Source organism: Metarhizium acridum (genome assembly GCF_019434415.1).
Source record: "Metarhizium acridum strain ARSEF 324 chromosome Unknown scaffold_405, whole genome shotgun sequence".
Classification (NCBI taxonomy): Eukaryota; Fungi; Ascomycota; class Sordariomycetes; order Hypocreales; family Clavicipitaceae; genus Metarhizium; species Metarhizium acridum.
In genome coordinates, this window is record NW_027094034.1 from 188,604 (window position 1) to 213,583 (window position 24,980).

The 24,980-nt window shown below is 42.5% G+C and overlaps 9 protein-coding genes across 10 annotated transcripts; 4 read left to right on the forward strand and 5 right to left on the reverse strand.

The window, feature by feature from the left end:
* Positions 1–70: 70 nt before the first annotated feature.
* J3458_016850 (uncharacterized protein) lies at positions 71–2,746 on the forward strand. 2 transcript variants are annotated; one of them, XM_066121023.1, is made up of 2 exons: positions 71–2,025; positions 2,107–2,746. In XM_066121023.1, the coding sequence occupies exons 1-2, from the start codon at positions 973–975 to the stop codon at positions 2,281–2,283; spliced, it is 1,230 nt and encodes a 409-aa protein (XP_065973955.1). In that variant the 5' UTR covers positions 71–972; the 3' UTR covers positions 2,284–2,746. The 2 variants fall into 2 exon arrangements, with proteins under 2 accessions (XP_065973955.1, XP_065973956.1); XM_066121024.1 differs by having other exon boundaries at positions 71–762; positions 857–2,744.
* A 499-nt stretch (positions 2,747–3,245) lies between these two features.
* On the reverse strand, positions 3,246–3,839 carry J3458_016851 (uncharacterized protein; the record flags this gene model as incomplete). Its single annotated transcript, XM_066121025.1, has 2 exons — positions 3,246–3,308; positions 3,363–3,839. 2 exons carry the CDS (start codon positions 3,837–3,839, stop codon positions 3,246–3,248), a joined length of 540 nt encoding a protein of 179 aa, XP_065973957.1.
* A 520-nt stretch (positions 3,840–4,359) lies between these two features.
* On the reverse strand, positions 4,360–5,088 carry J3458_016852 (uncharacterized protein; the record flags this gene model as incomplete). The annotated part of the gene is made up of 1 exon (XM_066121026.1): positions 4,360–5,088. One exon carries the CDS (start codon positions 5,086–5,088, stop codon positions 4,360–4,362), a length of 729 nt encoding a protein of 242 aa, XP_065973958.1.
* A 479-nt stretch (positions 5,089–5,567) lies between these two features.
* GRX5 (monothiol glutaredoxin grx5) lies at positions 5,568–6,120 on the forward strand (the record flags this gene model as incomplete). The annotated part of the gene is made up of 2 exons (XM_066121027.1): positions 5,568–5,591; positions 5,677–6,120. The coding sequence occupies 2 exons, from the start codon at positions 5,568–5,570 to the stop codon at positions 6,118–6,120; spliced, it is 468 nt and encodes a 155-aa protein (XP_065973959.1).
* Positions 6,121–6,378: 258 nt separating this feature from the next.
* J3458_016854 (uncharacterized protein) lies at positions 6,379–8,879 on the reverse strand (the record flags this gene model as incomplete). The annotated part of the gene is made up of 4 exons (XM_007811012.2): positions 8,220–8,879; positions 8,136–8,154; positions 7,722–8,074; positions 6,379–7,656 (listed from the first exon to the last, which is right to left on the reverse strand). The coding sequence occupies exons 1-4, from the start codon at positions 8,376–8,378 to the stop codon at positions 6,379–6,381; spliced, it is 1,809 nt and encodes a 602-aa protein (XP_007809203.2). The 5' UTR covers positions 8,379–8,879.
* A 1,605-nt stretch (positions 8,880–10,484) lies between these two features.
* On the forward strand, positions 10,485–11,282 carry J3458_016855 (uncharacterized protein; the record flags this gene model as incomplete). The annotated part of the gene is made up of 1 exon (XM_007811013.1): positions 10,485–11,282. The coding sequence occupies one exon, from the start codon at positions 10,485–10,487 to the stop codon at positions 11,280–11,282; it is 798 nt and encodes a 265-aa protein (XP_007809204.1).
* Positions 11,283–11,832: 550 nt separating this feature from the next.
* On the reverse strand, positions 11,833–12,415 carry J3458_016856 (uncharacterized protein). Its single transcript, XM_066121028.1, has 2 exons — positions 12,336–12,415; positions 11,833–12,268 (listed from the first exon to the last, which is right to left on the reverse strand). Exons 1-2 carry the CDS (start codon positions 12,373–12,375, stop codon positions 11,958–11,960), a joined length of 351 nt encoding a protein of 116 aa, XP_065973960.1. The 5' UTR covers positions 12,376–12,415; the 3' UTR covers positions 11,833–11,957.
* A 403-nt stretch (positions 12,416–12,818) lies between these two features.
* Positions 12,819–14,168, forward strand: J3458_016857 (uncharacterized protein). Its single transcript, XM_007811015.2, has 2 exons — positions 12,819–13,279; positions 13,338–14,168. The coding sequence occupies exons 1-2, from the start codon at positions 13,135–13,137 to the stop codon at positions 13,919–13,921; spliced, it is 729 nt and encodes a 242-aa protein (XP_007809206.2). The 5' UTR covers positions 12,819–13,134; the 3' UTR covers positions 13,922–14,168.
* Positions 14,169–16,035: 1,867 nt separating this feature from the next.
* J3458_016858 (uncharacterized protein) lies at positions 16,036–17,378 on the reverse strand (the record flags this gene model as incomplete). Its single annotated transcript, XM_007811016.2, has 1 exon — positions 16,036–17,378. One exon carries the CDS (start codon positions 17,376–17,378, stop codon positions 16,293–16,295), a length of 1,086 nt encoding a protein of 361 aa, XP_007809207.2. The 3' UTR covers positions 16,036–16,292.
* Between the last annotated feature and the right edge of the window lie 7,602 nt (positions 17,379–24,980).

Consider the following 24,980-nt stretch of genomic DNA (forward strand, 5'->3'; position numbering starts at 1 on the left):
CATCGGAGGACCTGGATCGCGCCTGCCCACGCTGCGGCTTTGGCAGCGAGTCACCTGGCCACTTCTGTTCCCCGATTGAGCGAGCCACGGGTGGGTCTGCCGAACGCCGCGGGGGGGCGGCTCCTCAGGATTCCTTGGTCGTCTCGTTACGTACTCGATCCTGACGCGCACTCGGCCCTTCCCTGTTGGGCTTTCGAGTGCCGACTGCAGCTATGTGTAGGTGGCATCTTTTGCTGCAGTTGGGCTCGGTGTTGAAGAGGCGTTTCTTGGTTCGGCCCCAGCAATCCGGAAATGGAGGTGCCACGGAAAAGCAGGTACTGGCCACCGCCCACACCTGGCGAGACTGAGGCGAAGCGTCGACTACATGCCGCGGACAAGGGTGCGGCGCTCAAAAAAAAAAAAAATTAAAGATAAAAAACAAAGTATGTATACGGGGTATGCAAGGCCAAAAAGGAAAGGCGGGACATAGAGAGAGAGAGAGAGGCAGATAAAGAGACTCGCGCCCTTTGCTAGCCGTCCACACACATTGTCCCCAGTTGACTCCGCCGTGATGGGGACGGTTGACCCCGGTTCCTTCGGCACTAACACATAGTGATACCCGGGTGCTAGTGTGGCTTCTTTTCTTACTTTTTTCGGCTTGACTCATTCTCCTCTTAAACCGCCATTCTTTTTCTTCTACCCTTTCCTCTTCCCACTGCACACTCGCCGAAATTGCTGTTCTTTCTTTCATCCACCGACGGGACGGAAACTGCTTCATATCTTGTGAGTGGAATTGGTTCATGTGACCTTGTTTTCCTCGTAGTTGCGAGTGGCTGGGAAACATCTGAAAACGGGAGTTGTGCTGAGACATTGGCAGGACGGATAAAAGGTCGTCTTATCCAGAGACATCACCACCACCACCAACCACGCAGCAAAAACAACAACAACGACAACGACAACAAGACCAACACAGCACCAGCAATCGGCAACAAAATGGCCCCCTCTGCCGTCCCCCAGCAGGACGTCAACCTGACCGCCGCGGCCATCCAGCGCAAGGAGGCCAGCATGGCCAACGGCGACGGCGGGCAAAAGACCCCCCTCGACGCCTCCAAGCTCACCTACTCGCTGACCAAGTCTCCCCGCCCCGTGCCGGACCAGGCCACGGCCAACGCCGGCGACGAGACCATCGCCACGGACCACATGGTGACGGCGACGTGGAAGGCCTCGACGGGCTGGGGCGCGCCGGAGCTCAAGACGTACGGGCCCCTGAGCCTGATGCCGACGGCGTCGTGCCTGCACTACGCCACCGAGTGCTTCGAGGGCCTCAAGGTGTTCCGCGGCTACGACGGCAAGCTGCGCGTGTTCCGGCCGGACCGCAACTGCGCGCGCATGCACATGTCGGCCGGGCGCATCTCGCTGCCGCTCTTCGAGCCGGCCGAGCTGGAGAAGCTCATGGTGGCGCTGCTGTCGGTCGACGGCCCGCGCTGGCTGCCGGCCGACCAGCCGGGCCACTTCCTCTACATCCGGCCGACCCTCATCGGCACCCAGTCGCAGCTGGGCGTCCAGGCGCCGCGCGAGGCCATGCTCTACATCATCGTCACCTTCATGCCGCGCATGGACTCGCCCCCCGGCGGCATGCGCCTGCACACCTCGCCCGAGGACATGGTGCGCGCCTGGGTCGGCGGCTTCGGCTACGCCAAGGTCGGCGCCAACTACGGCCCTTCGCTCATGGCCACCCAGGACGCCCGCCGCCGCGGCTTCCACCAGGTCCTCTGGCTGTACGGCGCCCGGGGCGAGTGCACCGAGGCCGGCGCCTCCAACTTCTTCGTCGTCTGGGTCCGCAAGGACGGCAAGAGGGAGCTCATCACCGCCCCGCTCGACGACAAGCTGATCCTCGACGGCGTGACGCGCCGCAGCTGCCTGGACATTGTGCGCGAGCGCATGGCCGGCGAGATTGACGTGACGGAGCGCAAGTACACCATTGACGAGCTCGTCGAGGCGGATGCCGAGGGGCGTATTCTGGAATCCTTTGCCGCTGGTACTGCTGTATGAAAAGCCCTCTCCTCCCTTGAGATTTTGGATATTTTCATGTGGAATTTCATGACTGACGCTGCTTTTTTTTTTTAGTACTTTATCTGCCCTGTTTCGCAGATCCACCACCGCGGCAAGGATATCAACATCCCCATGGGGCCCGAGGGCACGGCCGGCGAGGTGACGACCAAGATCAAGACGTGGATCGGCGACATCATGTACGGCCGCGAGCAGCACGAGTGGGGTGTCGTCATTCCCGAGAAGGAGCAGTAACGTAACGCCGTGCGTGTACAACGTTTGCCCGACGGGGTGTAAGAAAGAGTGAAGCGATTCACGGGAATATAGGTTTCTTTATTGAATAGCGGTGTCTTTTTATAGTATGTTGGAACGATGGTTCTTTTTTTTTTTGTTCTTTTTGGTTCTTCGCATAGTTGGAGTTGGGGCGAATATCCGGCTGCTTGGACGTGGCATGGCATGATTGGTAGATGTGCAATGACAGTGATCAAGATTTCACCCCTGGCACTGTGCTGAGATTGATGGTCGTTGCGTAGACGAGGTGTCGGCGATGGACGTGGCAGGACTACATGTCTGATGAAGGAGTCGGTATCAAGACCATCTTTCTTTACGACTCTCAAAATGAGTCGTGGCATCTTTGCCGCTCTTGGTAGGGCTGAGGCGGATGATGAAATGATATGTCGCACTACTTTTCTAATAATAGCTCCACTTTTAACTCTAACCAGTCCGTCGCCCACTTGACTCTTAACCTTAACCCTAACATTACCCCATTGACCCCGACTGCTATTTTTTAACTCTCGGGGGCTGGGTGGGGCTGGTATCACTATAGGGTGAGTGGTATCGTGCATTTGATAGAGCGAGAACGACACCTAGCCGTAAAAGATTCAGCATGAATACTGCTTGTTCTGCCATCGTAGCCCATGTCTCTTGTGACTTGGATAGCAAGCTACACGACGTTATATTTCTTGCTGCCCGTTCAATTGCGCCAGTGTAATAAATAATAGCATTTAATTCAGCAAAGACTATCTCCCTGTCAAGATTCGGCCTCAACACTAGTCAGTCTGCCATTGCAGCTTCATCATCTTGTGCGACATGTCCCATCGCGTCATGATACTTCTTGCCACCTCTTTAGTCCAGTACCTAGACATGATGTTGGCATTTTTTCCGCTTCGAACAATATTTACATCTGGGCCCCTCATAGAGCCAGCATGCAACACCATCTAGTCCGCCATCATGGCCTGCATCATCTTTTGCGACTCCTTCCACAGCAAGTCACGGTATTCCTTTGCCGCCCCGTTAGACCCGGCACGAAGCCCACGAGCCAATAGACCACTCACCTTGTCCATCTGCTCGAGTTCAGCAGCCTTGTCCCTCACTATGCCGTCAATTTCCTGCACCAGGGCGTCGACCTCCTTGGCCGAGTCTGAATCGTCGTCGACCTCCGTCACCGCCATAATCTTTGCTTCTTGGTCGACACACGCCATCCACTCCGCGTGCAGAGACGCCAGCTGCTTCTCTGCGGCGTTCATCTTGTCCTTTAGCACAGACAGGTGCTGCGCAATGGTTCCCCGTGGGAAGTTTTTAGAGTGGCATATCGTCCTAGACAAGGGGTACGATATGTTGTCGTAGAGAGCGGCGGCATCGCTCAGCGCCGATGCCGATTCGGCGTGAAAGGCGTCGATTTGGCCGGAGATGGATTTGTGGACGGTCTGGATATTGGACACGGCCAACTTGTACGTCTCTTCGCCGGAGCGAGCAAATGTTTCTGCGATGCTTAGTTTTTCGAGCCATAGAGTGTTGCGGGGGGTTGGCATGACTACCCGCTAGATTGTTCATGATGATGTTTCCTCTATCGGGGGTGTGATGCGGCGCTGCTTGGCGACCGGACACCGAGGAAAAGGTAGCTCGTAGCTGCTTGTATATGTCATTGTTCTTCAAGTACGGCTCGGCGGCCGAGCATGCGGAGGCGTGCAAGGGAGGAGGGAATGGGTCTTCGCTGCGCAGTCTTGCACGGAGAGTGGAAATTGCCTTTTCAGCCGCCGTGGAGGAGCTTGCTTCGGGAGAGTCGTCAAGGGGGGGCGACATGGTGTGTGTTGGGGTGACGGAGCCGGAGTTGTGAAGAGGTGAAGAGTTGGTTTCTTGTAGAATTTGCATGTTGATGATGTGTGAGAGAGCAGGAGACCGGATGGAGCAGAAAAAGTCATGATGGACCGGCAGCTGGCAGACAGCTGGCCACCAGCGCTCACACTCGGCACACTGCAAGAATGAACCATAACCATGTATTGATGCAAATGTTCATAGACTCATTCAGCTCGTTAGCAGTTGCTCGCCCCGTCATGTCCTGAAGCCATCTGTATTCTCCAGGCCCAACCTGTCCTCGGCCACCGACACAATCTCCTGCCAACTCACCATGGCACCCTCGCCGACATCGTTACAGGCCAGGGTCTTGGACACGGGCCTCAGAACTTCGACCCAGCCGTCATGGCCGCCCCAATCCTCCTCCAGCGTCTTGATGTGCTTGGCCGTCAGCGGGTTCCTCCACATGGCCGTGTTCATGGCGACGGCGACGACAATCTTCTTCTTGACGCCGTCAATGGACCCGTCGTGATCCCACGCCCTCACCACGCTGAGCAGCAGGTTGTCGCAGATGCCCGCCACCATCTTGGCCATGGTGTTTGCACTCAGGGGCACAATCATGAGCAGGTCGGCCCATCTCCGCAGCTCGATGTGCAGGATGGGAGCGCCGCGCGCCCAGGGCCTCGTCCACTCGGCGGAATCGGTGTAGATGCCATCGACGTTGGGCAGGCGCCGCACCTCGGCGACGGTGGGCTGCTCGTCGGACTGGCCGCTGAGGAAGTGCTCTGCCGAGGCGGTGAGGACCAGGCGAATGGAGAGGTTGCTGTGGTAGGCGAGGCCGTTGATGATGTTGGCGATTTTGATGGTGGCGACGGAGCCGGAGACGGCTATGAGGAGGTGCTTCTTGCCGTCGTTGCGTGCGAGGGCCACGTTTCCGGCCGGAGTGTCCGCCTGCGCATCGGGGCCACTTCTTGATGCTTGCAACATGGCGTTGTGCTTGTGTGTATGTACGGTGAGCTGGACTCGAATGAGAGAGGTGTCCCTGGTGAGCAAGTCCTCAAGTTTGAAGCCAGATTACTCCGTGCGTGTTGATATATACAGCTCAAGTGACGTGAGAAGAAGCTGCAACACGACTGTCAATGATATTGCCGCAAAAATCAAGGTTGAAATGATTAGCCGCCGCCCATGAATTGTTCGACAAGAGCAACAACGGCTTGATAATACCGTTGACCACCAACCAGACTCATCACTTGGCAGGCGGCATCGGTGGACCGGCGCTGATTACATGAGCACTGATTGGTCAGCTTCCGCCTTCCCCCATGACATCAACGCCCGGCGCCGGCGTTGGTCAATGGTGGGTGAGAGCCGGGCAAGATTTCGCCCATTTTTTGCCCTCGACAGCACATCATCGCCCGTCCCATCACAAAGCAAAATAACCTCTCCCCAAGGCAAGACACTTGGTCGGCATGTTTTCCCGAAGCGTTGCGTCCGTACGTACATGAGCCCCCCATTGGCAAAACCCCATCTGCGTCCCTTTTGGCATCCGGCCATGGCTAACTTTCGCACGCTCGCCAGAGCTTGCTGCGACATGCTGCTCGCCCAGCCGTCCGCGCGCCCATCCCGTTCCGAGCTCCCATCTCGCCCCTGACGCCCCTGCAGGCGCGCCTCCTCTCGGAGGCAACCCGCTCGGCCATCGACAAGGCGGTTGCGTCGGCGCCCGTGGTGCTCTTCATGAAGGGCACGCCCGAGATGCCCCAGTGCGGCTTCTCCGCCACCGTCATCAAAATCCTCGGCATGCAGGGCGTCAACCCCGACAAGTTTGCCGCCTTCAACGTCCTCGAGGACGCCGAGCTGCGCGAGGGCATCAAGGAGTACTCCGACTGGCCGACCATTCCGCAGCTCTATGTCGACAAGGAGTTTGTCGGCGGCTGCGACATCCTGCGGACCATGCACACCAACGGCGAGCTGGCCAAGTTTTTCGAGGAAAAGGACGTTCTGGTCATGGAGGGCGATGCGTAACATAGACTGGCGAGAAATGGCGAAGAAAGGGTTCATCAGCAAGAGAGCAGTTTACATGTTGTGACGATATAGATGGTCCAAGGCGAACCCCGTGTACGATTACTCTGGTGAAGAAGGGGAAGAATTTGCTCCTCTGTGATACCTGAATATAGGTTGTTTACATGGAAACGAGGCCGTCAATCTAGCTGCTGCTCAATTTGTTTTTCATTCTCTACAAAATAGTCACCATCGGCTCAGCCCCTTGCACGTTGCAAAATTCTACAGGGGATACGCGGCACCGTCGGCCCTCATGTCGCTGCCCGCAGACCAGATGCGCGTTCCGTCGACCGGGTCAACGACGTGGCGGATAATCTGCCCGCGGCCAAACAACCCCCTCGCCGTGCCGGTCACGACGCTTACCTTGTGGCCGAGCTTCCTCAGCCCCTCAATGGTCTCCTCGGGCATGCCCTCCTCGACATTCACGGTCCAGTCAATGGCCTCGCCGCTCTCGGGGAGTCCGCCGCCGATGCAGATTCTCGGGGCGTCGAGAGCCTGCTGGGGGTTCAGCCGGCCGACGAGCTGCCCCAGGAGGACCTGGACGTGGCCCTGGGGCTGCATGAAGCCGCCCATGACGCCAAAGGACGAGTGCAGCGATCCGTCGTGCAGGTTGGTCACCATGCCGGGGATGATTGTGTGGTACGGCCTCTTCCTGGGCTCCAGCTTGTTGGGGTGGTTGGGGTTGAGGGAGAAGTTGGACCCGCGGTTCTGGAGGGTGAAGCCGCAGCCCTTGGGGATGATGCTGGTTCCGAAGCCGGCGTAGTTGGAGTTGATAAAGGACGCGGCGTTGCCCTGCGAGTCGGTGACGGTAAAGTACACCGTGTCGCTGCTGGACAGGGCGGGCGAGGCAAAGGGCGGGTTGCCGTGCTCGTGGGTCAGGACGGCCCTCGCGGGATCGAAGAGCTTGGCTCGCTCGGCGAGGTATTCCTGCGAGATGAGCCCCCGGGCAGGGACCTTGGTGACGTTGGGGTCCGTGACGAACCAGCTGCCGTCTGCGAAGCCCAGCCTCAGGGCTTCTATGATGGCGTGCAGGTACGGGGCCGAGTTGAAGTCTTGCGGCCCAAAGGTCGGGATCTTGCCCTGCTTCTCCAGCTCCTGGATGATGCCCAGGGCCATCAAGGCGACGATGCCCTGGCCGTTGGGAGGGTGTTCCCAGAGCTCCACGCCGCCGCCGTCGTGGCCGGTCCCCTGGCCTCGGAACTCGAGAGAAATGGGCTCGACGGGCTCGCTGCCCACGTCGAGGTGGTGCTTGAGATCGTCGAGCTCCAACAGCCCGCCCAGACTCTGAACAACGGCGACGAGCTCCTCTGCGATTCGGCCCTGATAGAAGCCCTTCTTGCCCTCCTCGGCGAGAGTGCGGAAGGTCCTGGCCAAGGTCGGGTTCTTCATGACTTCGCCAGCGCGAGGGGCGCGGACGCCTCCCTGGGCCCTGGGGTCAACCTTGAGCATCTCTGCAAAGTTGGGCGACGCTTGCTTGAGGCGAGCTTCGGAAGCACCCCACTGCATTACCTCATCAGCATTGTCTTGCCCTAGTCTGAAGGACGGTGTGTCGTTTCTTCTCTTACATAGTGTGCGGCCTCCTCGTGCACAGGGAACCCCTTCTCGCCAAGCTCAATAGCCGGCGCCAGCACACGCTTCATGTCGACGTTGCCGCTGCCAAACCTCTCGACGGCGTCGACCCATCCGGCGGCTGCACCGGGCACCGTCACGGCCAGAGCGCTGGTCTTGGGGATCTCGGCATCAGGCTTGTCGTCCGGGATATTGAGGCGCTTGCGGACGGCGTCGAGGGTCGACTTGGCGGCTGCGCGGCCGGAGCCGTTCATGGCCTTGACCTGCTTGGCGGACGCGTCCCAGAAGAGGATGAACATGTCGCCGCCGATGCCTGTCGAGCACGGCTCCGTCATGTTGAGGCCGGCGGCTGCAATATGTTTTCCGCAGTTAGACTAGACGATTGTCATGGCGGGTGTCGACTGGCGTACCAACTGCGACTGCGGCATCCTATAGTTTATATCAGCACGTGGATGATTTTTTTTTAAGACTCAAGAAACACACGGCGCACGTACAGCCGCATTGCCTCCTGCTCGAAGCACGTCGAGGCCGCATTTCGCTGCGAGCGGCTGCGTGCAGGCGACGATGCCGTCGGTGCTGTGGACAACGCTCCGCCGTGAGGGGAACTTGAACAGGTCGGCGTTTTGGTAGACGGACGAACTGGTGGGCGGCATGGTGGACAGGCTGCGATGCGTATGTACGGAGCAGATCAAGACGCAGTACTACGCTTGGAAACGACAAGAAGGGTCTGGCCAGCTTAAATTGCGACTGAAGCCACGCGGCGGCCCTCGGGTAGAGAGGGCGTTTGCTGTCCCGCGATGGAGCTCTTGAGCGGCGGCGGGCGGCGCCGACTTGAGGGGTAGAAGCGGGGCTTGTAACTGGTGGTCTTCTCGTCGACCCGAAATGACGAATCATGTCCGAGTTAAAGTACCAGACCGAGTACTCCCGCTAGCCGTTTCGCCTGGCACTAGCTAGTAGGAACTTGGCTAGCTTACATCCCCTAAAAGCAGCGAAGACTACAACTAGGTCACAGTATCCATAGGGCCCCGGGTAGCAGCTGGTGACGTCAAGTGACATACATTAATAATAGTGAAGATTATAGCGTTTATGAGGTAGCGTTTCGTGATTAGATTTCTATGGGTACTTATATTATCATATCAAATACTAAGGGATCAAGGTACCATGTAAAATTAAGCTTTTAATTGGTTGCTTATCCCCGCAGCTACATAATTGTAGTCTTCGCTGCTTTTAGGGGATACAGTGGGTGGATAAAAGCAGAGCATTAGAAGTAGTGTAGTTTTGTAGTTTTTGTAGTTTTTTATATAATAAATAATATTAAATCTAATAAAATACTTATAAGACTATAAGTTTTACGGATAAATAGTATGAGTTTATACTATAAGCTTATATAAAAAAGTGGGTTTTTATAAGCTCTTATAAGCCTAGAACTTAAAAACTACAAATGTAGTTTTTATAGTATAGTGTAATATAGTGATTTTTCATAAAATTATATAATCTAATTTTATAGCTTATTAGGAGTTAAAAGAGTCCACTTTTTTACGTAAGCTAGTTAGTTATAATATTAGCTAATTTATGTATTTATTATTATAATTCAAGTATTTTATTTAATTTATTATTAAATATTTAAGCTTTTTTAAAAATTGAAAATATAGTTTTCTTGTTAATACTCTAGATAAAAGTCACGATAATTAGCGATTTTACACCTAAACTCACTACTTTTATTAATTAATTATTACTTAACTTTTTAATAAAAATTTATAAAAATTAAGATTATATTAGATTCTTATAATAATTATAATAATATATAATTTTTATACTTATAAATAAAGTACTTCTCTTATAATTAAAGGTTAAATATACAAGTAAATTTTTTTGGTCTCTTTATCCCCTATAAAGTCTTCTATAAGTCTATAACCTAGTATAATTAAAATCTTTAATTCTTTCGTTTTTTAAGCTTAAATTTCTATGCTTTAAAAAATAATGAAAATGATATAAAAATAATAATCTTAAACCTTAATTAATTATTTATTAAGTTAAAGTTTTTAATAATTTATTTACGTATAAAAATCTTAGTTTATTTATACTTAAAAAGTATAAGTTTTGGTGTAAAAATGGGTTATTATCGAGACTTTTGTCTAGTGACTGTACTAGCACATAAGATATAATGACTAAATTATATAACCGAAGCGCTGCTTTTCTTGTAACAAAACACCGACATATAAACCGCAATACCATCTCCATCTGTAGGAGGTCGTCCACTTTGGCAGATTGGCAACATTTTTTGAAGACGCACATAATCCTCTCCTTTGTCAATCCAATCAAGACCTGTTATGCGGTTTTTTTTTCAACTCTCCTGGCTTGAGCATAATGTCCTAGACACTTGATTTCTCCCCAGCGCAAATAGAGCCTTGAGTGAGGAAGAAGATACTTGCAGCAGGCACGGAGCACGGGCTGTCTGTGAACGATGAGCGCGAACCCGAGCCCCAGTCTAGCGGTGAGAAGAAGACGGCTCAAGAAGTCAAGTCGCCCAACCGACATTCGCAGTGGTGCCGGGCAGCGTCTTGTTGGTCGTGCCATGCTGATTCATGTCATGCGTCCTCGAATATTTGTCGTCGAGATACCTAGTAAATTGCCATTCACTTTCTAACAGTAATTCGTGGGCACAACATGTGACTGGTTACCATTCCCTTGGTTGCCCTGCCAGAACAAATCTCCGTTGCTGCTTTATCCCGTACCACTTGACCGTTCCCACCTCCACCATGGTGCCGCAAATTGCCAGTTGGGAGGAACTTCTCTGGGTGTCTGAGGAAGTGCACGAGGACACTGGAGACTTCCAATATACAATGTTTGCCGCTGTGGAAGACGACATGATATACTACGGCCAGTTGAATGTACAGAAGGCGGACATCAACATACGGGACGCCAGCCGCTCCCTTGCTCGAGTTCCTGACGAGGAAATCTTTCCGCGGTGGACGCGAGACCTCAACCTCACCAAGGCGCCGGGCGAGCTCCCACCAGAAGTTTTCATTAAACGGCCCAGGCTGGCGCTGTACGACGTCTTTTCAAAGCACAAAGTCGTCCATCTCCTCGCCAAGGAGTTGGCTGAAGAGGCAGAGGCACTGGAGGTGCTTGCGCGCCGACCTCACCCAAATATTGTCAGATACCATGGCTGCCATGTACGACGGGGTTACATCACTGGAATCGTGCTCGACCGACATCCCTGCGATTTGAACAGCTACCTAGAGAATGGTCATGTTATCGAGGATAAAGCAGACTTCATAGAATCATTAAAGTCTGCAATTCATCACCTACACGGACTTGGCTGGGCTCATAACGACCTGAACCCGAGAAATGTCCTGGTGACAAAAGACGGGAGGCCCGTCTTGATCGACTTTGGCTCGGCCCACAGAATCGGGGAGAAGTTGTCGAGCAGCCGTGGCACCCAAGGCTGGATGGATTGCGAGATGGAGGATTATACGACATCAGAGACGCGACACGACACCTCGGCTCTCATCAAGATTCAGATGTGGCTAGATAACCCTACATTAGGAGAATAAATTACTTGAGCTTGCTGTATATTTAAAGACGGCCAATCAGCAAAACCAGACTTGCCATTGATGCTGCATGTGTGAACGGCACTATTCATTTAATCCTTGGCGAAACTACAAGTGGAAGAAGAATATCTTGTCACTGGGCACGAAGGCATCATGAGAGCTGACCAGGTGAATTTCTCTTGGTGCAGGGGAGAACGAATGAGTATTGATTATCTGTCTAAAGGAGTGGAATCGAATTGGACTAGATACTTTGGAACACTGTTGCTGTATTTCTGCCATAGGTCGCCTTAGTGCGCGGTGGCAGAGTTAAACAGGCGAAAACATAGCTCGTTGAATGGGTCACTTTGATCCTCTTAATCTCTCCATCCTATGACGCATAAAGAACACAACATGGCCCCATCTTGAACGTCGCTGTCGAGTCCAGGCTGTCCAAGAAATACCAAGGGGGTAAAGATGGGAACCATTAGGCGATGATTCCTTGCTGATGAAGAACTTCCTTTAATTCTTCCAGGGTGGGAAGATGCTTCGTATCCTGGAAGACTCCATGAGTGTGGTTCTTCTTGGGGGCATACACATTATTTCCTTTGCAGGAGATGATCCCATCCTCTGCGACGCGGAAGGACCAGCCTGTGGTAATACGCACGGGATTGAGCCCGATAACATGGCTAGTGTCCATCATCAGAGTGCTCTGTGGCCCGACAAGGAGTTCAGTCTGGGTTTGGTCCTTGTGGCCAGCTCCTTTGCCAAAAGAGGTTTGGTCCAGCAGGACTCGGAATTGTCCGAGATCTTGACTTGGGCGCCACACAAGGCGGTATCAATAGGGATCTGAAAATGGGCATGAAGGAGATGTATGCCAAAGGCATCATGGGCACCATGACGAACAAAAAGCTCGCCCAAGCTCATTAACGCCGTGTCGGATATCTCGGGCTGATCTTCAGGCTGAGGAAGACTATTGGAGCTGCATGTGTAAAATAGAATAGTGCCGACATCTGGTACAGGGTAACGATTAGAGCACAGGGGATCCAAGGAGGTGGAGAAAGTGACGTGGAAACATACACATTTCGGCATTCTGCAAAATCCTGGGCGGTAGGCGCATGGTGAATGCCGGGGATGTCCACGGCCGTGACGATTTGAACTGCGGCCATTTCGATGGTCAAGGGAGGCACCGGAGGCAAGTCTATTGAGCAAAGAAGCTTCCAAAGTGGTCGTCTGAATTGATATTCCAGGTTGTGACTTGACCCTACCTACCGTGAGGATAATTGCAGTGATTTATACCTGGGTAATGCTTAGCAGCGCCATAAACTGCTGGCCGTTGGTGGTTGACCAGCAGCGTGAAAACCACCCCAGGACCATATGGTGTCCGTGCATGGTCACGACTCACCACCATTGACATCGTTTTCATAACAGGATAAGTGAGTTGAGGGGTTGCTGCCTGGTTTTTATGCATGTTGGTCACAGCAAGTGCTGCCGTCCAAACATAAATACCCCCACTCGCGTGAGTTGACCTCGACCGCAACAAACGATCTTTTTACGCTTGGTCCGAACCTACACTCTTTGACAATCATGCAGGCTTCTTGGGCCCAACAAGTCACTGACCGCTTCTTTCATGGCCGCATCTCGCCGTCCAAGGTACAATGCAACGCAATTGCACAAGTCGTTTCTGGCGCATCGACGGTCAGCCAGGTGCACAGCCCAGGCTCCATGAGCTACACTGTCGTATGCAATGGGTTCTCTGGACCACGGCAGGACCTGATTGTATCTTTCAGGGAGCCAGGAGCCCATCTTGACGAGGGCATGGTGAGACTTGCCAAGGAGATCCACGGTGACCTGGTACCCGAGTCGACTTACCACGGAAATGTCGAGGGCGCTGATCCGCCTCTATCCATCTACTCCATGCCCTACCTACGAGGCTTGTGCTGTCTTGAAATCTTGCCCTTCCAGATTGAAATGGACCCCGATGAAGAAGAAAAACATGGAGTCTTTATCAAGCACCTGGCTCGGTAAGCCCCTATCCAAACCGAGAACCCTTCAGAGGCAACCGTGCTCACGTAGAAAAAGGTACTTTGCACGATGCTAGGTCCTTTCCACAGCCGGTCGACCACCAAATCCAAGCCGAGAAACAAGACGGAATCCGTAAAAGACTAGCACGACTTGCGGAACAACTACCATCGTCCATCTTGCCAGACTCGATGCTGCCCAAGCTCATTGAGGCCCTGCCTTCTCTCTTCGGTCAGGACTACCCACAGGTCCTCACACATGGAGACTTCTCGGTGACGAATATTCTAGTCGACGAGAACAAGTTGGAGATTGTAGGCATCGTCGACTGGTCTCTGGCGGCCGTTATGCCTTTTGGCATGGATTTAGACGTCCTTCTCTTGACCACGGGGTTTCTGACAACCGACGGATGGCATGACTACGCATGCAAGTCGATGCTGCAAGACACCTTCTGGGAGGAATTTTGGACCGTTTCTGGAATTGAAGAAGAGGGTCGAGGCAGAACACGAGTTCTGGCTGAAACGGCATGTACGATTGGCGCACTTCTTAGGTTGGCATTCCGGCGCAATGCCGACGGATCCCCATCTGAGCAGGTTTTGATATCGGAGAGCAACATGAGGCGTTTGAAGGCGTGGTTTAGCGAATAGACTGCAACTTACAACCAGGCGGGACTCTATAATGAAGTTCATGCTCTCGATGACTCTCAACACACACTCTCTTCTCTGATAATTCCTCCTTTTATTGGGCATAGATGCGACGATAATCTTTTGCCGCCTTTTTTCTTTTCCGATTTATTTCTACTGCCAATTTTTCTTTTATATTCGAGGTATAAAGCCGACTTTTATTTCCGGCATTTGTGTACGACGGCCAGAGCCCAGCAGGAGGTGGTAAGCCCCGGCCCAGTTGCTGAACGTGGACTTGGTGCCCAAGCGTAGTGATTGAGGCTTTCAAAGTCCTCCTAGTTGTAGAATCTGCTTCACTCAGCCTGAGCATCATGTTATCCATAACCCTTGACGCAAATGCTGCCAGGCTGCTGTCGACCTTTCGGGTTGCGTCCCGCTCAACATCCTGCAGCCGCCGCAGCCAAAACGACCATCTTTCAGCTGTGAAACCAGACAGGTCTGCATTTTGAATGGCGCCCGATGCGTTGTTGTCCAGGCAAAGCCGTCCGACGTTATGTGGGCAATTGTTCCACTGCCGCTGAGTCGCTGACACAGTTGCATGAGCTTCCGCCCGCATTCAAAGAGCCAAGCATTGGCCGCGGGAAGAGGCTCCTCGATTGTCAAGTCTTGCATGGATCTATTTTTGGACGTGTCTTGCTCACCCTCTCCCGTCGTGCCAAGCTCGCCAAGCTACTGAGGGGACGATGCGTTTCGAGAGTCTCCCGAAGAGTAATACGGACCATGCCACGGGGTCTGTCATCTGACAAGTCCACAGACCCGAGTCTGGCAAGGAGCATGGCCAGAATCTCACGGTTGCTTGGTCCCATGGATGCAGAGCCTTGAGCCCGAAATTCTGTCATGTCCTGGACAAAAAATGGTAGATCGGCTCATTTCTTGCCGTCGGGCTTAACTGCTTCTTGGCCATCCACAGCATCACCCCCCAAAAGTTGGTGCGGTGCCTCGACAGGATGCCTTGTTCCCGAGCCTGAATACCTTGGAAAGCCAGCCGATCCATGACCGGATGGTCATAGGCTGTGTTCTTGGCTGCCTCGTAGTACAGAAACCATAGGTCATGGAGATCTAGCTCAAGTCGTGCAGCCGAGAGATTCAGCTGAAATCGATGGCTAATAGAATACCATTTGCTTGTTGAACAATAAAACGAGGACGCTTGTTGGTGGTACGAGCTGTCCTTTTACGGCAATTCTGTTGGTTTGTGTAGTCGGATCCCCTTTGCAGGTCACATGGTACGTATTTATTGCCTACAGATAATGCGTCTCTGCCCAGCCCGCCACAGCCTGGGGCAATTGTAATGTGTCTGGTTGGCTACATGGTTGTGGTACGAAACAGTTTTTGAAGTCTGGTCATCACAAAGGGTGGCCACAGTGCATTGTACACCCCAATACATGACGTTTCCAAACTCGTCGACCATGGCCGGGTGAGGATGTAGTGGCGGGCGTAAATTTACTATAAGATGCTGGGCTTTGGCCGATGGTCAATGTAAGCCGTTTTACCTATGCAGCATAGACTAGGAATGCACACGGCTCTCCACCGGACTAGTTTTCCTCACGTATCGTCGTCTTATACTTGTATGCATCTGACGTCTGGTTCAAGATGAAATTCGACACTGCAATACTCATCACTTTCTCGTTTGGCATTGTTGCGTCGCAGTTTATTTGCGTAAATCAGTAAGTAGGCTAGCCTTTATAGAGTTTGCTTTGAATTCAAAGTGTTGATGGTACGAACAGCGCGGATCCCGACAGGGGCATCGGCAATTACTGTTACTGCAACGCTGATCGTACGGCCCACCGGATAGGGAAAGATGAAAAGGGACTTGCTAACTGGGTTTTGCAGGCAAATGCTATACCCACGGCATAACGGGTGGTCATAAGGTTTGTGATCCTGTGGGCACAGAGATACCATGCCCGAGGAGATAGCGTGCTTTCCTCAGGGTGTGAATGGCCCCAACGATGAGTGCATCGTTGTCAGGTCATGCTTGGCTTCTGGGACTCGAGCCGTGTAAAGCCGGTGGACGAGACTTGACGGTACGAGTGTTGACATGGACAATGGGAACGAGACACTGGCATTTGGGGGCTCATAGTACAGCATGATGAGCAGTCTATTTTCTACGCTCTTTTAATTTATTCTATTGATATATAAATAGCGTACTAAAATACCAATTGATACTTTATTACATGCTATAGTTGCCATGCGAAGATCAAGATGATTCTGATGACAATAGTTGTCACGCAAATGACGGTCTTCAGCAGCGTGCGACAAAGGAAACGGGATTGAGACTGTCAAGCCGATGAAACGGCCTAGATTTGAAATCATGTTTTTCAACAGAGATCAGAGCCCTTCAAGACCACAACTCCCTCCTCATCATATCAAACCACACGTACTCGTTTGGGTATTCGTCCAGAATGCTAGCGACGTATTCGTGCCAGTCATCACGCCAGCCCCCACAAGCAAACATGGCCAAGGCGTACTCCCAGTAGCTTGGATACCAGCCAGCCGATTCCCAGTCTACCAGGGACAAGTTGCCGTCGTCTCCAACAAGGACATTCTTTCGCTGAAAGTCCCCGTGAGAAAATACGGACGCGTGATCGTAAAGCACGAGGGGCAAGACGCGGCGGTAAAACTTGGCCTTGGAAGGCATGCCGCTGTTGTAGAGATACTTTTCCACAAGGGCATTGTTAAGCTGTGTTTCGGAGTCAAATGGGCCACTGATGGCATCCACGCTGTCCTCTTCGAGTGTCCAAAACATGCATTCTTCCATAGGCCGCCGTCCAATGCATCCAAAGTATCCAGGAGAGGGAATACTCCGTAACTTGTCAAACATGAGCCGTAGCTGCTGACTTGTATTCGACTTGTCCGCAGCACTCATGGTGTCCCAACGGCTGTCAAGGGATTTGCCGCGTATATACTCCATGACGATGTAACTCACTTTGGCCCCGCTCGGATCTATCCGTGAATAGAGGGCGAAAACCTGGGGCACGGAGATGTCGCACGTCTCCCGCACGAAGAGCATGTTCTCCCCCTCGGTCAAGCTAACGAGAACGCCGTACTTGACAACGAAATGCTCGCCGACACGAACAATACGCCGACCATAACCGGCTTTAAGGACTTTGCTAGAGCATCTGATGGTTGCATCTGTCGGCAGCGGCTCTGGGAGTCGGTCTGAAGCTGCGACATATGGTATGGGATAAGGGGGGGTGGTTGTGCTCGCTTCCTGTGCAGTGCTCGGCGAGGAAGGCGTGGTGACGCGGGACATTCTCGTAGATGTCATTGGCAGCCCGTACCTTTGAGGAGTATGGAAGAAGAACTGGTCGAATGGAGGAATGGCCGGTGCAAAGACGCCCGTCGCCAAGCGGTCAATGCTACACTCAGACGATCCCATCAGTCCCGGGTGAGACCGCCAAGGGCTCAGCACATAGCCCCCCATGGGAGAGACACGCACGGGCCTCATGATTTACGCGCAGGGCGTAACCCTAACCCGCCTATGTATTCCTTACAATGAAGGTCTGTTGCCAAATATATTTACCCACCGGGAAGCATATTATTATGTGCACTTATTGCTTTCGGTTGAGCCTCTTTCTCTCTTAAAAATATGAGTGGGGAGGTACCGCAGGTACAGAAGAGTACTTGAATTGCGCCTATAACCTAGTATTGTTTAGTATCTATAAGTATATAGATAGTACCGGGGACCCATATTACATTGCGATAGTGTGAGCACTTTTTAATGGTACTTTCCTTAATTAGCAGGATATAAGTTCAAGTCTAACGTGATTTAGGCCGTATAGCTAAGGCGCTTCTCCGTTTTAATTCGGCCGAAATTTCCCCTAATTATGCCTAAAGTAAGATTAGGATTTATATTAGCCCTAAGAATTAGATCTAGATTGCTTATATGACTTCTTTCCCTTTATATTTTAAACTTTAAACTTTTAAATAGCTTTATAAACGACGTTTTAGAAATCTAGGTGATTAAGATTAATGCATTTAGTGATAACTACTTTATTAGCTTAAACGCGACACACACACATACCTGTAACTCTATACGCGGTATCGCGATCTAGTTACTCTTTAATTCCTATAACTTACTTCTTAAGGATAGTAAGGTTCTCAAATAAGTAGTAAATTAATTTAAATAAATTAATTAAATGCTTTTAAAATACTAGTAATTCTAATTACACGTATTATAAGCTATAGCCTATTATAAGTGTAAATAAGTACTTAAATAACTTAAATAATTTAACTATATAACGTAAGCTTATATAAGGCTAATTAAAAGACTTAATAAAACATTAATAAAAGACCTTATAAAATTAATTATAAAGGTAAAACTTATTAAATTAAAGACTTATACGTGTACTTATTCTCTTATATTAATAACGTAATTATAATTAAATGTATTATTTAACTTTCTTTAACTTATAAGTATAAATACTATTATATAAATTCTCTTTAAATAAGTAAAGCTTATTACTTTTATAAGTTAATTATAAGTAATAATAATTAAGTAAATCTATTATATAATTTTCTAATTTATAAACTAATTATTTAATTATAATTCTAGCTCTTTTATCTTTTTACTTAACTTTAAAGTCTTTAATATTATTAGCTTAATCTTCTTTTTTTCTTTCTTTATAACGTTAAAATATTCTAGTCTCTTAAAGGCTCTTATAAAGTAGCGTTTTATAAATTTAATAGTTACCTTTTAAAATAATTAATAGTATTTAATAATATTATATTAGAACTCTTTTTATATTAATCCCTTTAAAATTAAGTTTATAAAGCTTATACTTATAAATAACCTATTATATACTAGTTATTCTCGTATATACTCTTATAAAAGATTCGTTATATTATATATAGTCTTTTAAGTTAAAGAGAGGTAATAATACCTTACTTAATTTACGAGAGCTTTACTTTAATTAAAGGTTATTATATTTAAAATTACTTCTTAGATATTTTCTTTATAATTAAAGTATTTATTTTTTATAGCTAATAGTATAACGTTAATTTTTACTTTTTTCTTAGCTTTTTTAATTTCTTTAAGGTTATTTAAGTAATTAAAGAGTTATTTAATAATTAAAAGCTAATTTAATATTATTATTTTCTCTTCTTTAATAGAACTTTTATAGGATAATAGTAAAGAGAGAGATAAATTCATATTAAATAATAGAAGTTAATTTATTAGTTTTCTTAATATTAATCTTAAAGGCTTTAAAGTTATAAGACCTTAAATATTATTCTCTTTATTATTACTCTCTTAATTAAAATTATTAAAACTCTATTATTAAAGCGGTTTTTTTAGGTTTAATATAATAATATTCTTCTTAACCTTTTTTAAGACTTTTATAAGGTTAATAACTTTCTTATTTATTTAATCTCTTATAACCTTAAAGTATTTAATAGTTAGATTAACCTTACACCTAATAATTAATTATTATAGGTTATTATAAGTAATTAAGTATTCTCTTAAAATTTTAAGCTACGTTTTTTTTATATAATATTATATTTTAAATATAATTATATTCTTATTAGTTATAGTTTATTTAATTAACCTTAAATAATTATATTTTTATTAGTTAATATAAGTGCTTTTTAAAATAAAGCTTTTAATTAGTGTAATAATATTCTTTTTTATTATAAGTACATGTAATTTACCTTTACTTTTATAAAGACTTTAACCTAAGAATCTAAGATTATTATCTTTCTCTCTTATTACTTTAAGGTATACTTTAAGCTTATTTATGATTATATTTTATAAAATTTATAAGACCTTATTTACTCTTTTATTATTTATAACGTAACTTTTCTTTAATATATATAATTAATCTCTTAAATATAATTTATAATTACTTTTAATTAAGGTTTTCTCTTTAAGTACTATTATTTCTTAAGTATAAATATTCTTTAATTTAACTTATTTTTTTATTATTTTATTTAAGTAATAGCTTATAAGTTCTTTAAAGTAATTAATTAAAAATACTAAGTACATGTAATTATATTTTTAATTTTTCATTTAAAATATATATAATACTAAAATATAATTAAACCTATAGGGGTAATTTAATAGTTAAAGCACTTATTATTATCTCTTAATAAACTACTTAAAACGTTAATTTTTACCTCTTATAAGAGAGTTAAATACGTATAATATTTTACGCTTATAATTAAATATAAAGTATACTTAATAGCTTAAAAAGTATATAAACCCTATAAAGAATCGTATTTTCTTTTAGTATATATAAATATCCTATAAATTATATTAAATATTATATATAATATTTACTAGAGTATTATTAAGTCTCTTAATCTTATTATTAATTAATTTATATAGTTCTTACTTAATAAGTTACTTAGCTTATATAATAAATAAGTGTAACGTAATATTAAGAACCTTTTTAATTTCTCTTCTTATAATATAACCTATTATTATTAGTTTAAATTAATTTAATTAATAATTTAGCCCTTTCTTAACGTAACTTTTAACTATAAATTTATAAATTTTTATTAAGTAATTATCTTATAACTCTTTAAACGTTATTATAAATATAAGTAATAATCTTTTATAATACTTATTAAAGATTTTTAAGTTCTTATAAACTTTACGCTTATAATTCTATTACTTTTAGGGTTAATATAATAATAATTAAAAGGGGTAAAGGTTAATAAGGTTTTACTTAATAAGTAATTTCTCTCTTTTTATATAGAACTTACTAGTATATATAAAGTACCTTCTTTTATATACGATAATAGTTACGTTCTTAGTCTTTAAAAATAAGTACACTTAATTCTTTTTTAATTTAATAACGTTAACTTATACTTATATTTAAGCGGTTATAATTAAATATTCTATAAGTTTAATTTCTTAAAAGGTATCTCTTTTAATTAAAAACGCTTAAAAGGCTTAAATACTTAATTTAATTAATACTTAAATGTTTTCTTATAAGATTTCTTATACCTTATAAGCGAACTTAAAGGGTAAGTAAGCTAAAAGATTTAATCTTTAATAGCTTAAACCTAATATTATACGAAATAATAAGTAAAAAAGCTTTATAATACTCTTAATAATAATAATATTAAAGGTTATAAAGCTTTAAGAAGAAAAGATATAAAGGCTATATTATATTAAAGAGAAGAAAAGATATTAATATATATAAAAGATAAGAAAATTAAATACCTAAGAGATATAAAAAGCACTTTTTTATACTTATAATATATAAGATTATAGTTTTAAGTGCTTTATTTAAACTTTATAATAAATTATTATATAGTTTTTTACTTAATATTACTTAACTATTAGTTTTTCTCTTTTATAACTCTCTTCTTTTAATATCTCTCTTTTTTATCCCTTAATTATTTAATTATAAGTAATTAAGTTTATTGTATTTATAAGAACCTTTTAAACGTTATCTTAATTATCTTAAAGATAATTCTTAAAGATAAATTTATATTCTTTATTATTATTAGGATTTAATAAGATTATAATAGTAAGCTTTAAGCTAATTCTCTTATTATTTATTAGGTACTTTACTTTTCTTTATTTAATTAAGGTTTCTTTTAAGTATATATTAATCTTCTTTAACTTAAACACGCCTTTTACTTCTAGGTTTATAGTAAATATAACCTTAAATAAGGTAATACTCTTATATATATTAAGATAATTATTTATATAAAGCCTTTAAAGAGCGCTCCCTTAAATAAAGCTAATTATTAAAGTAAGATAAAACTCTTTAATTATTTCCGCTAGTTTATTCTTAATAAGCTTAAAGATAATAATCTTTTATACTAAAAAACACTCTACTATTAGCCTTATAATATAGTTCTTATTTTTACTAAAATAGCTTATCTTAATAGTTAATTTCTTTTAGCTATAATTAATTACCTTAAGCGCGTTTATACTTTACTTATTTTATTATATAAGAGATTAAATTATATTTTATACTTTAATTACTTTAACTTCTTTAAAAAAACTATTATTATATTTAAAGAATACGTTATAACTTCTTTTTATAATTACGTATTCTTTAAAATATATTTATATAAGTCTTATAATAATTATTCTTAAAATAGCTCTTATATTACTTTCTATAAATAGCGTTTATACTTAGCTTATAAGCCTTATAATTTTAATTATAGTTTTTTATTTAAGCCTTTTCTTAAAAAGAATTACTTATTTTTAATTATTAAAATATATATTAATTTAAATATCTTTTCTTATATTACTTTAAAGAATACTTTATATATTATAATTAATTACTCTTATTCTTATAATAATAAAAGACTTATTAAGGCTATTACTTATAAGGTAATTAAAAAGCTTAATAAAAAGATAAAAAAGAACGTTAAATTTAAGGTATAAGTGAAATAAAGCTATATTTTACTAGTACTTTAACTTTACTTTATATAATTAATTAATTTATATCTTATTTTATTAACTTTTATCTCTCTCTTAAATACTTATATTATCTTTTCTTTAATACTAATACCTCTTACTTCTTTTAGCTTATTTAATTTACTTTATAGTATCTCTTTTTAATTATAATTTATAAAAGGTTTAGGTAATATTAAGCTTTTTAATAAGAAGTTTTATCTTAAAGTAATAAAGCTTATTCGCTTCTCTCTTTAAGGTTAATATAATAAATTAATTTAATAATTACCTTCTTAACTTATAATTATTCTTATAATATATTAGATTATTTAATCTCTTTATACCCTTAATTATTTTAGCTTTAAGTACTTATAATTAAGGTTAATTATTAAATAATTAAGTCTATTAATAGTTAATATTATTAATTATAAATAATAATAAAATAGCTTTTATCTTTAAGTTAAAACCTAATACTTTTAAGCTTTATTTAATTATAAAGAATTAAAACTACTTATATTAAGGTTATACTTATATAGGTTTTATATAATAATTATATAGTTTTTAAAGTTAAATTATATATTTCTTATTAAACTTTTATAATTTTTAATATTAATTTATATAAGTTAAAATAAAAGTAAGTTCTTAGATTTTTAAGTTATCTTAATAATTCTTTTATTAGCTTACTTATATTTAATATAAGTATTATCTCTTATCTCTTATTTTAAGCGTTTATTTCTTCTTAATTAATGTTTTCTTACTTTTTAAGGGTACTTAAGTATTATTAATATATTTATTAATCTTTCTTCTTTTGTCTCTTATTTTTTACTTTAATTATAACTTTCTTCTTAAGATAAAATAGTTAAGAATAATAGTTTTATCTTTAAAATAAGTATTCTTAGCTTTAATTAATTAATATATTTATTAAGATAAACTTATCTCTTTTCTTAATTATAATAAGGGGTAATTTAATCTTAAAATACTATTATAGGTATTATTTAAGTGAAAGTATAACCTTTACCTTCTTATCTTTAAGCTTCTTTACTTAATTCTTAATTAAATTAACCTTATCTTTAATCTTAATTATTTAATTACTTATATTATAGGTAAATTAACTTAAGTAAAGTCTCTTAATCTTCTTATTACTTTTTATAGCGTTTAAGTTTATCTCTTTTTATTCCCTTAATAATGAATTATTTATTATAAAGAACTATTAACCGTTTTTATTAAGCGTAAACTTCTTTAAATAATTACTTAAAATTATTTTACTTAATATAACCCTATCTAGTATTTTAATTTAATAAGCCCTTAAAATAATAGTATAATTAACGATTTTAAACGGGTTATTTTATCTTATAATAAGCTTTTTAATTATAAATATATTAATGCTTTTTTAAACGTTATAAATAAGTATAAGGTTATTTAAATTTAATTAATCTTTATCTCTCTTAATTAACCTAGCTTATAAGCGGTTAATTCGTTTAAGTAATTTTCTCTTAAACTTATACACTTTTTCCTTAGCTTTTATAATATCTTTTACTTTTTATTATAATAAGTATACCCTTACTTTAAAGAGATCTTATTTTAATTTTATTTTATTTTATTTAATTAGCCTTTAAGTAAAAAACTTACTTTTAAAGGTAATATAAGCTTTTATTTATAAATAAGATAAAACGTGGATTTCCTATAAAAAGCTTAAATAGCCGTTTTATTTACTAATAGTACTCTTATTAAATACTAGTATTATTTCCTAGCTAATTCTTTTATTTTAAATATAGTTAAAGCTAAAGATTAATACCTAGCTTTTATAATTATATTAGCTTTTAAGTTATATTTAAATATTTAAATTTTATAAGCTTTAATATTCTTAAGAGCTTCCCTTAAATTATCTTATATTTTTAGGTTACTATTATAAATAATATACCTATAAACTTTAAATCTAATAAGTATCTTATTTAAAAACTTTCTTATTATTAATACGTTTACTTTACGAATTAATTTTACTTTAACTTAATTAATAAGATTATACTTAGCTTTAAGTAGGTAATTAAAACTATAATTAAATAGTAAATATTAAGTATTAATATATATTTTACTTATAGGGTTTTTAAGGGCTACTAGTATTAATATCTCTTATAGTTATTATAGTATAAGTTACTAGTAAGTTTTATAATACACTATTATTTCTTTAATTATATTTTATATTATTTGCTATTAATACTATTATTTAGCTACTTAATTAGAGCTCTTACAAATATAGTAAATACAAGTGTATTGTGTATTGTATTTTGTATTGTATTGTATTTTCGTGTATTGTATTTAAATACATTACATTACATAACTAAAATACCTATAAATGTATTATAAGTAAAAAAAACCCCTGTTTTCTTAAACTAAAGATTATAAGGCTAATTATAAGGGTTATAAGGGAAAATTTTATATCATTAAAAAGAGCTAAATTAGCTCTTTAAAATGCCCCACTTGTTATTACTATAAGTTATTATCTTAAAAAGTTATAAGCAATTGAAAATTCGCCCCGCTTTACTTACTTTTTATTTTAAGACATAACTTTAAAGCTTAATATCTCGCTTAATATCCACATTTTAAGGTTAATTTTTAAAGATCTAAAATCACGTGATTTTTAGCTTTATTTTAATATATAATATGCTT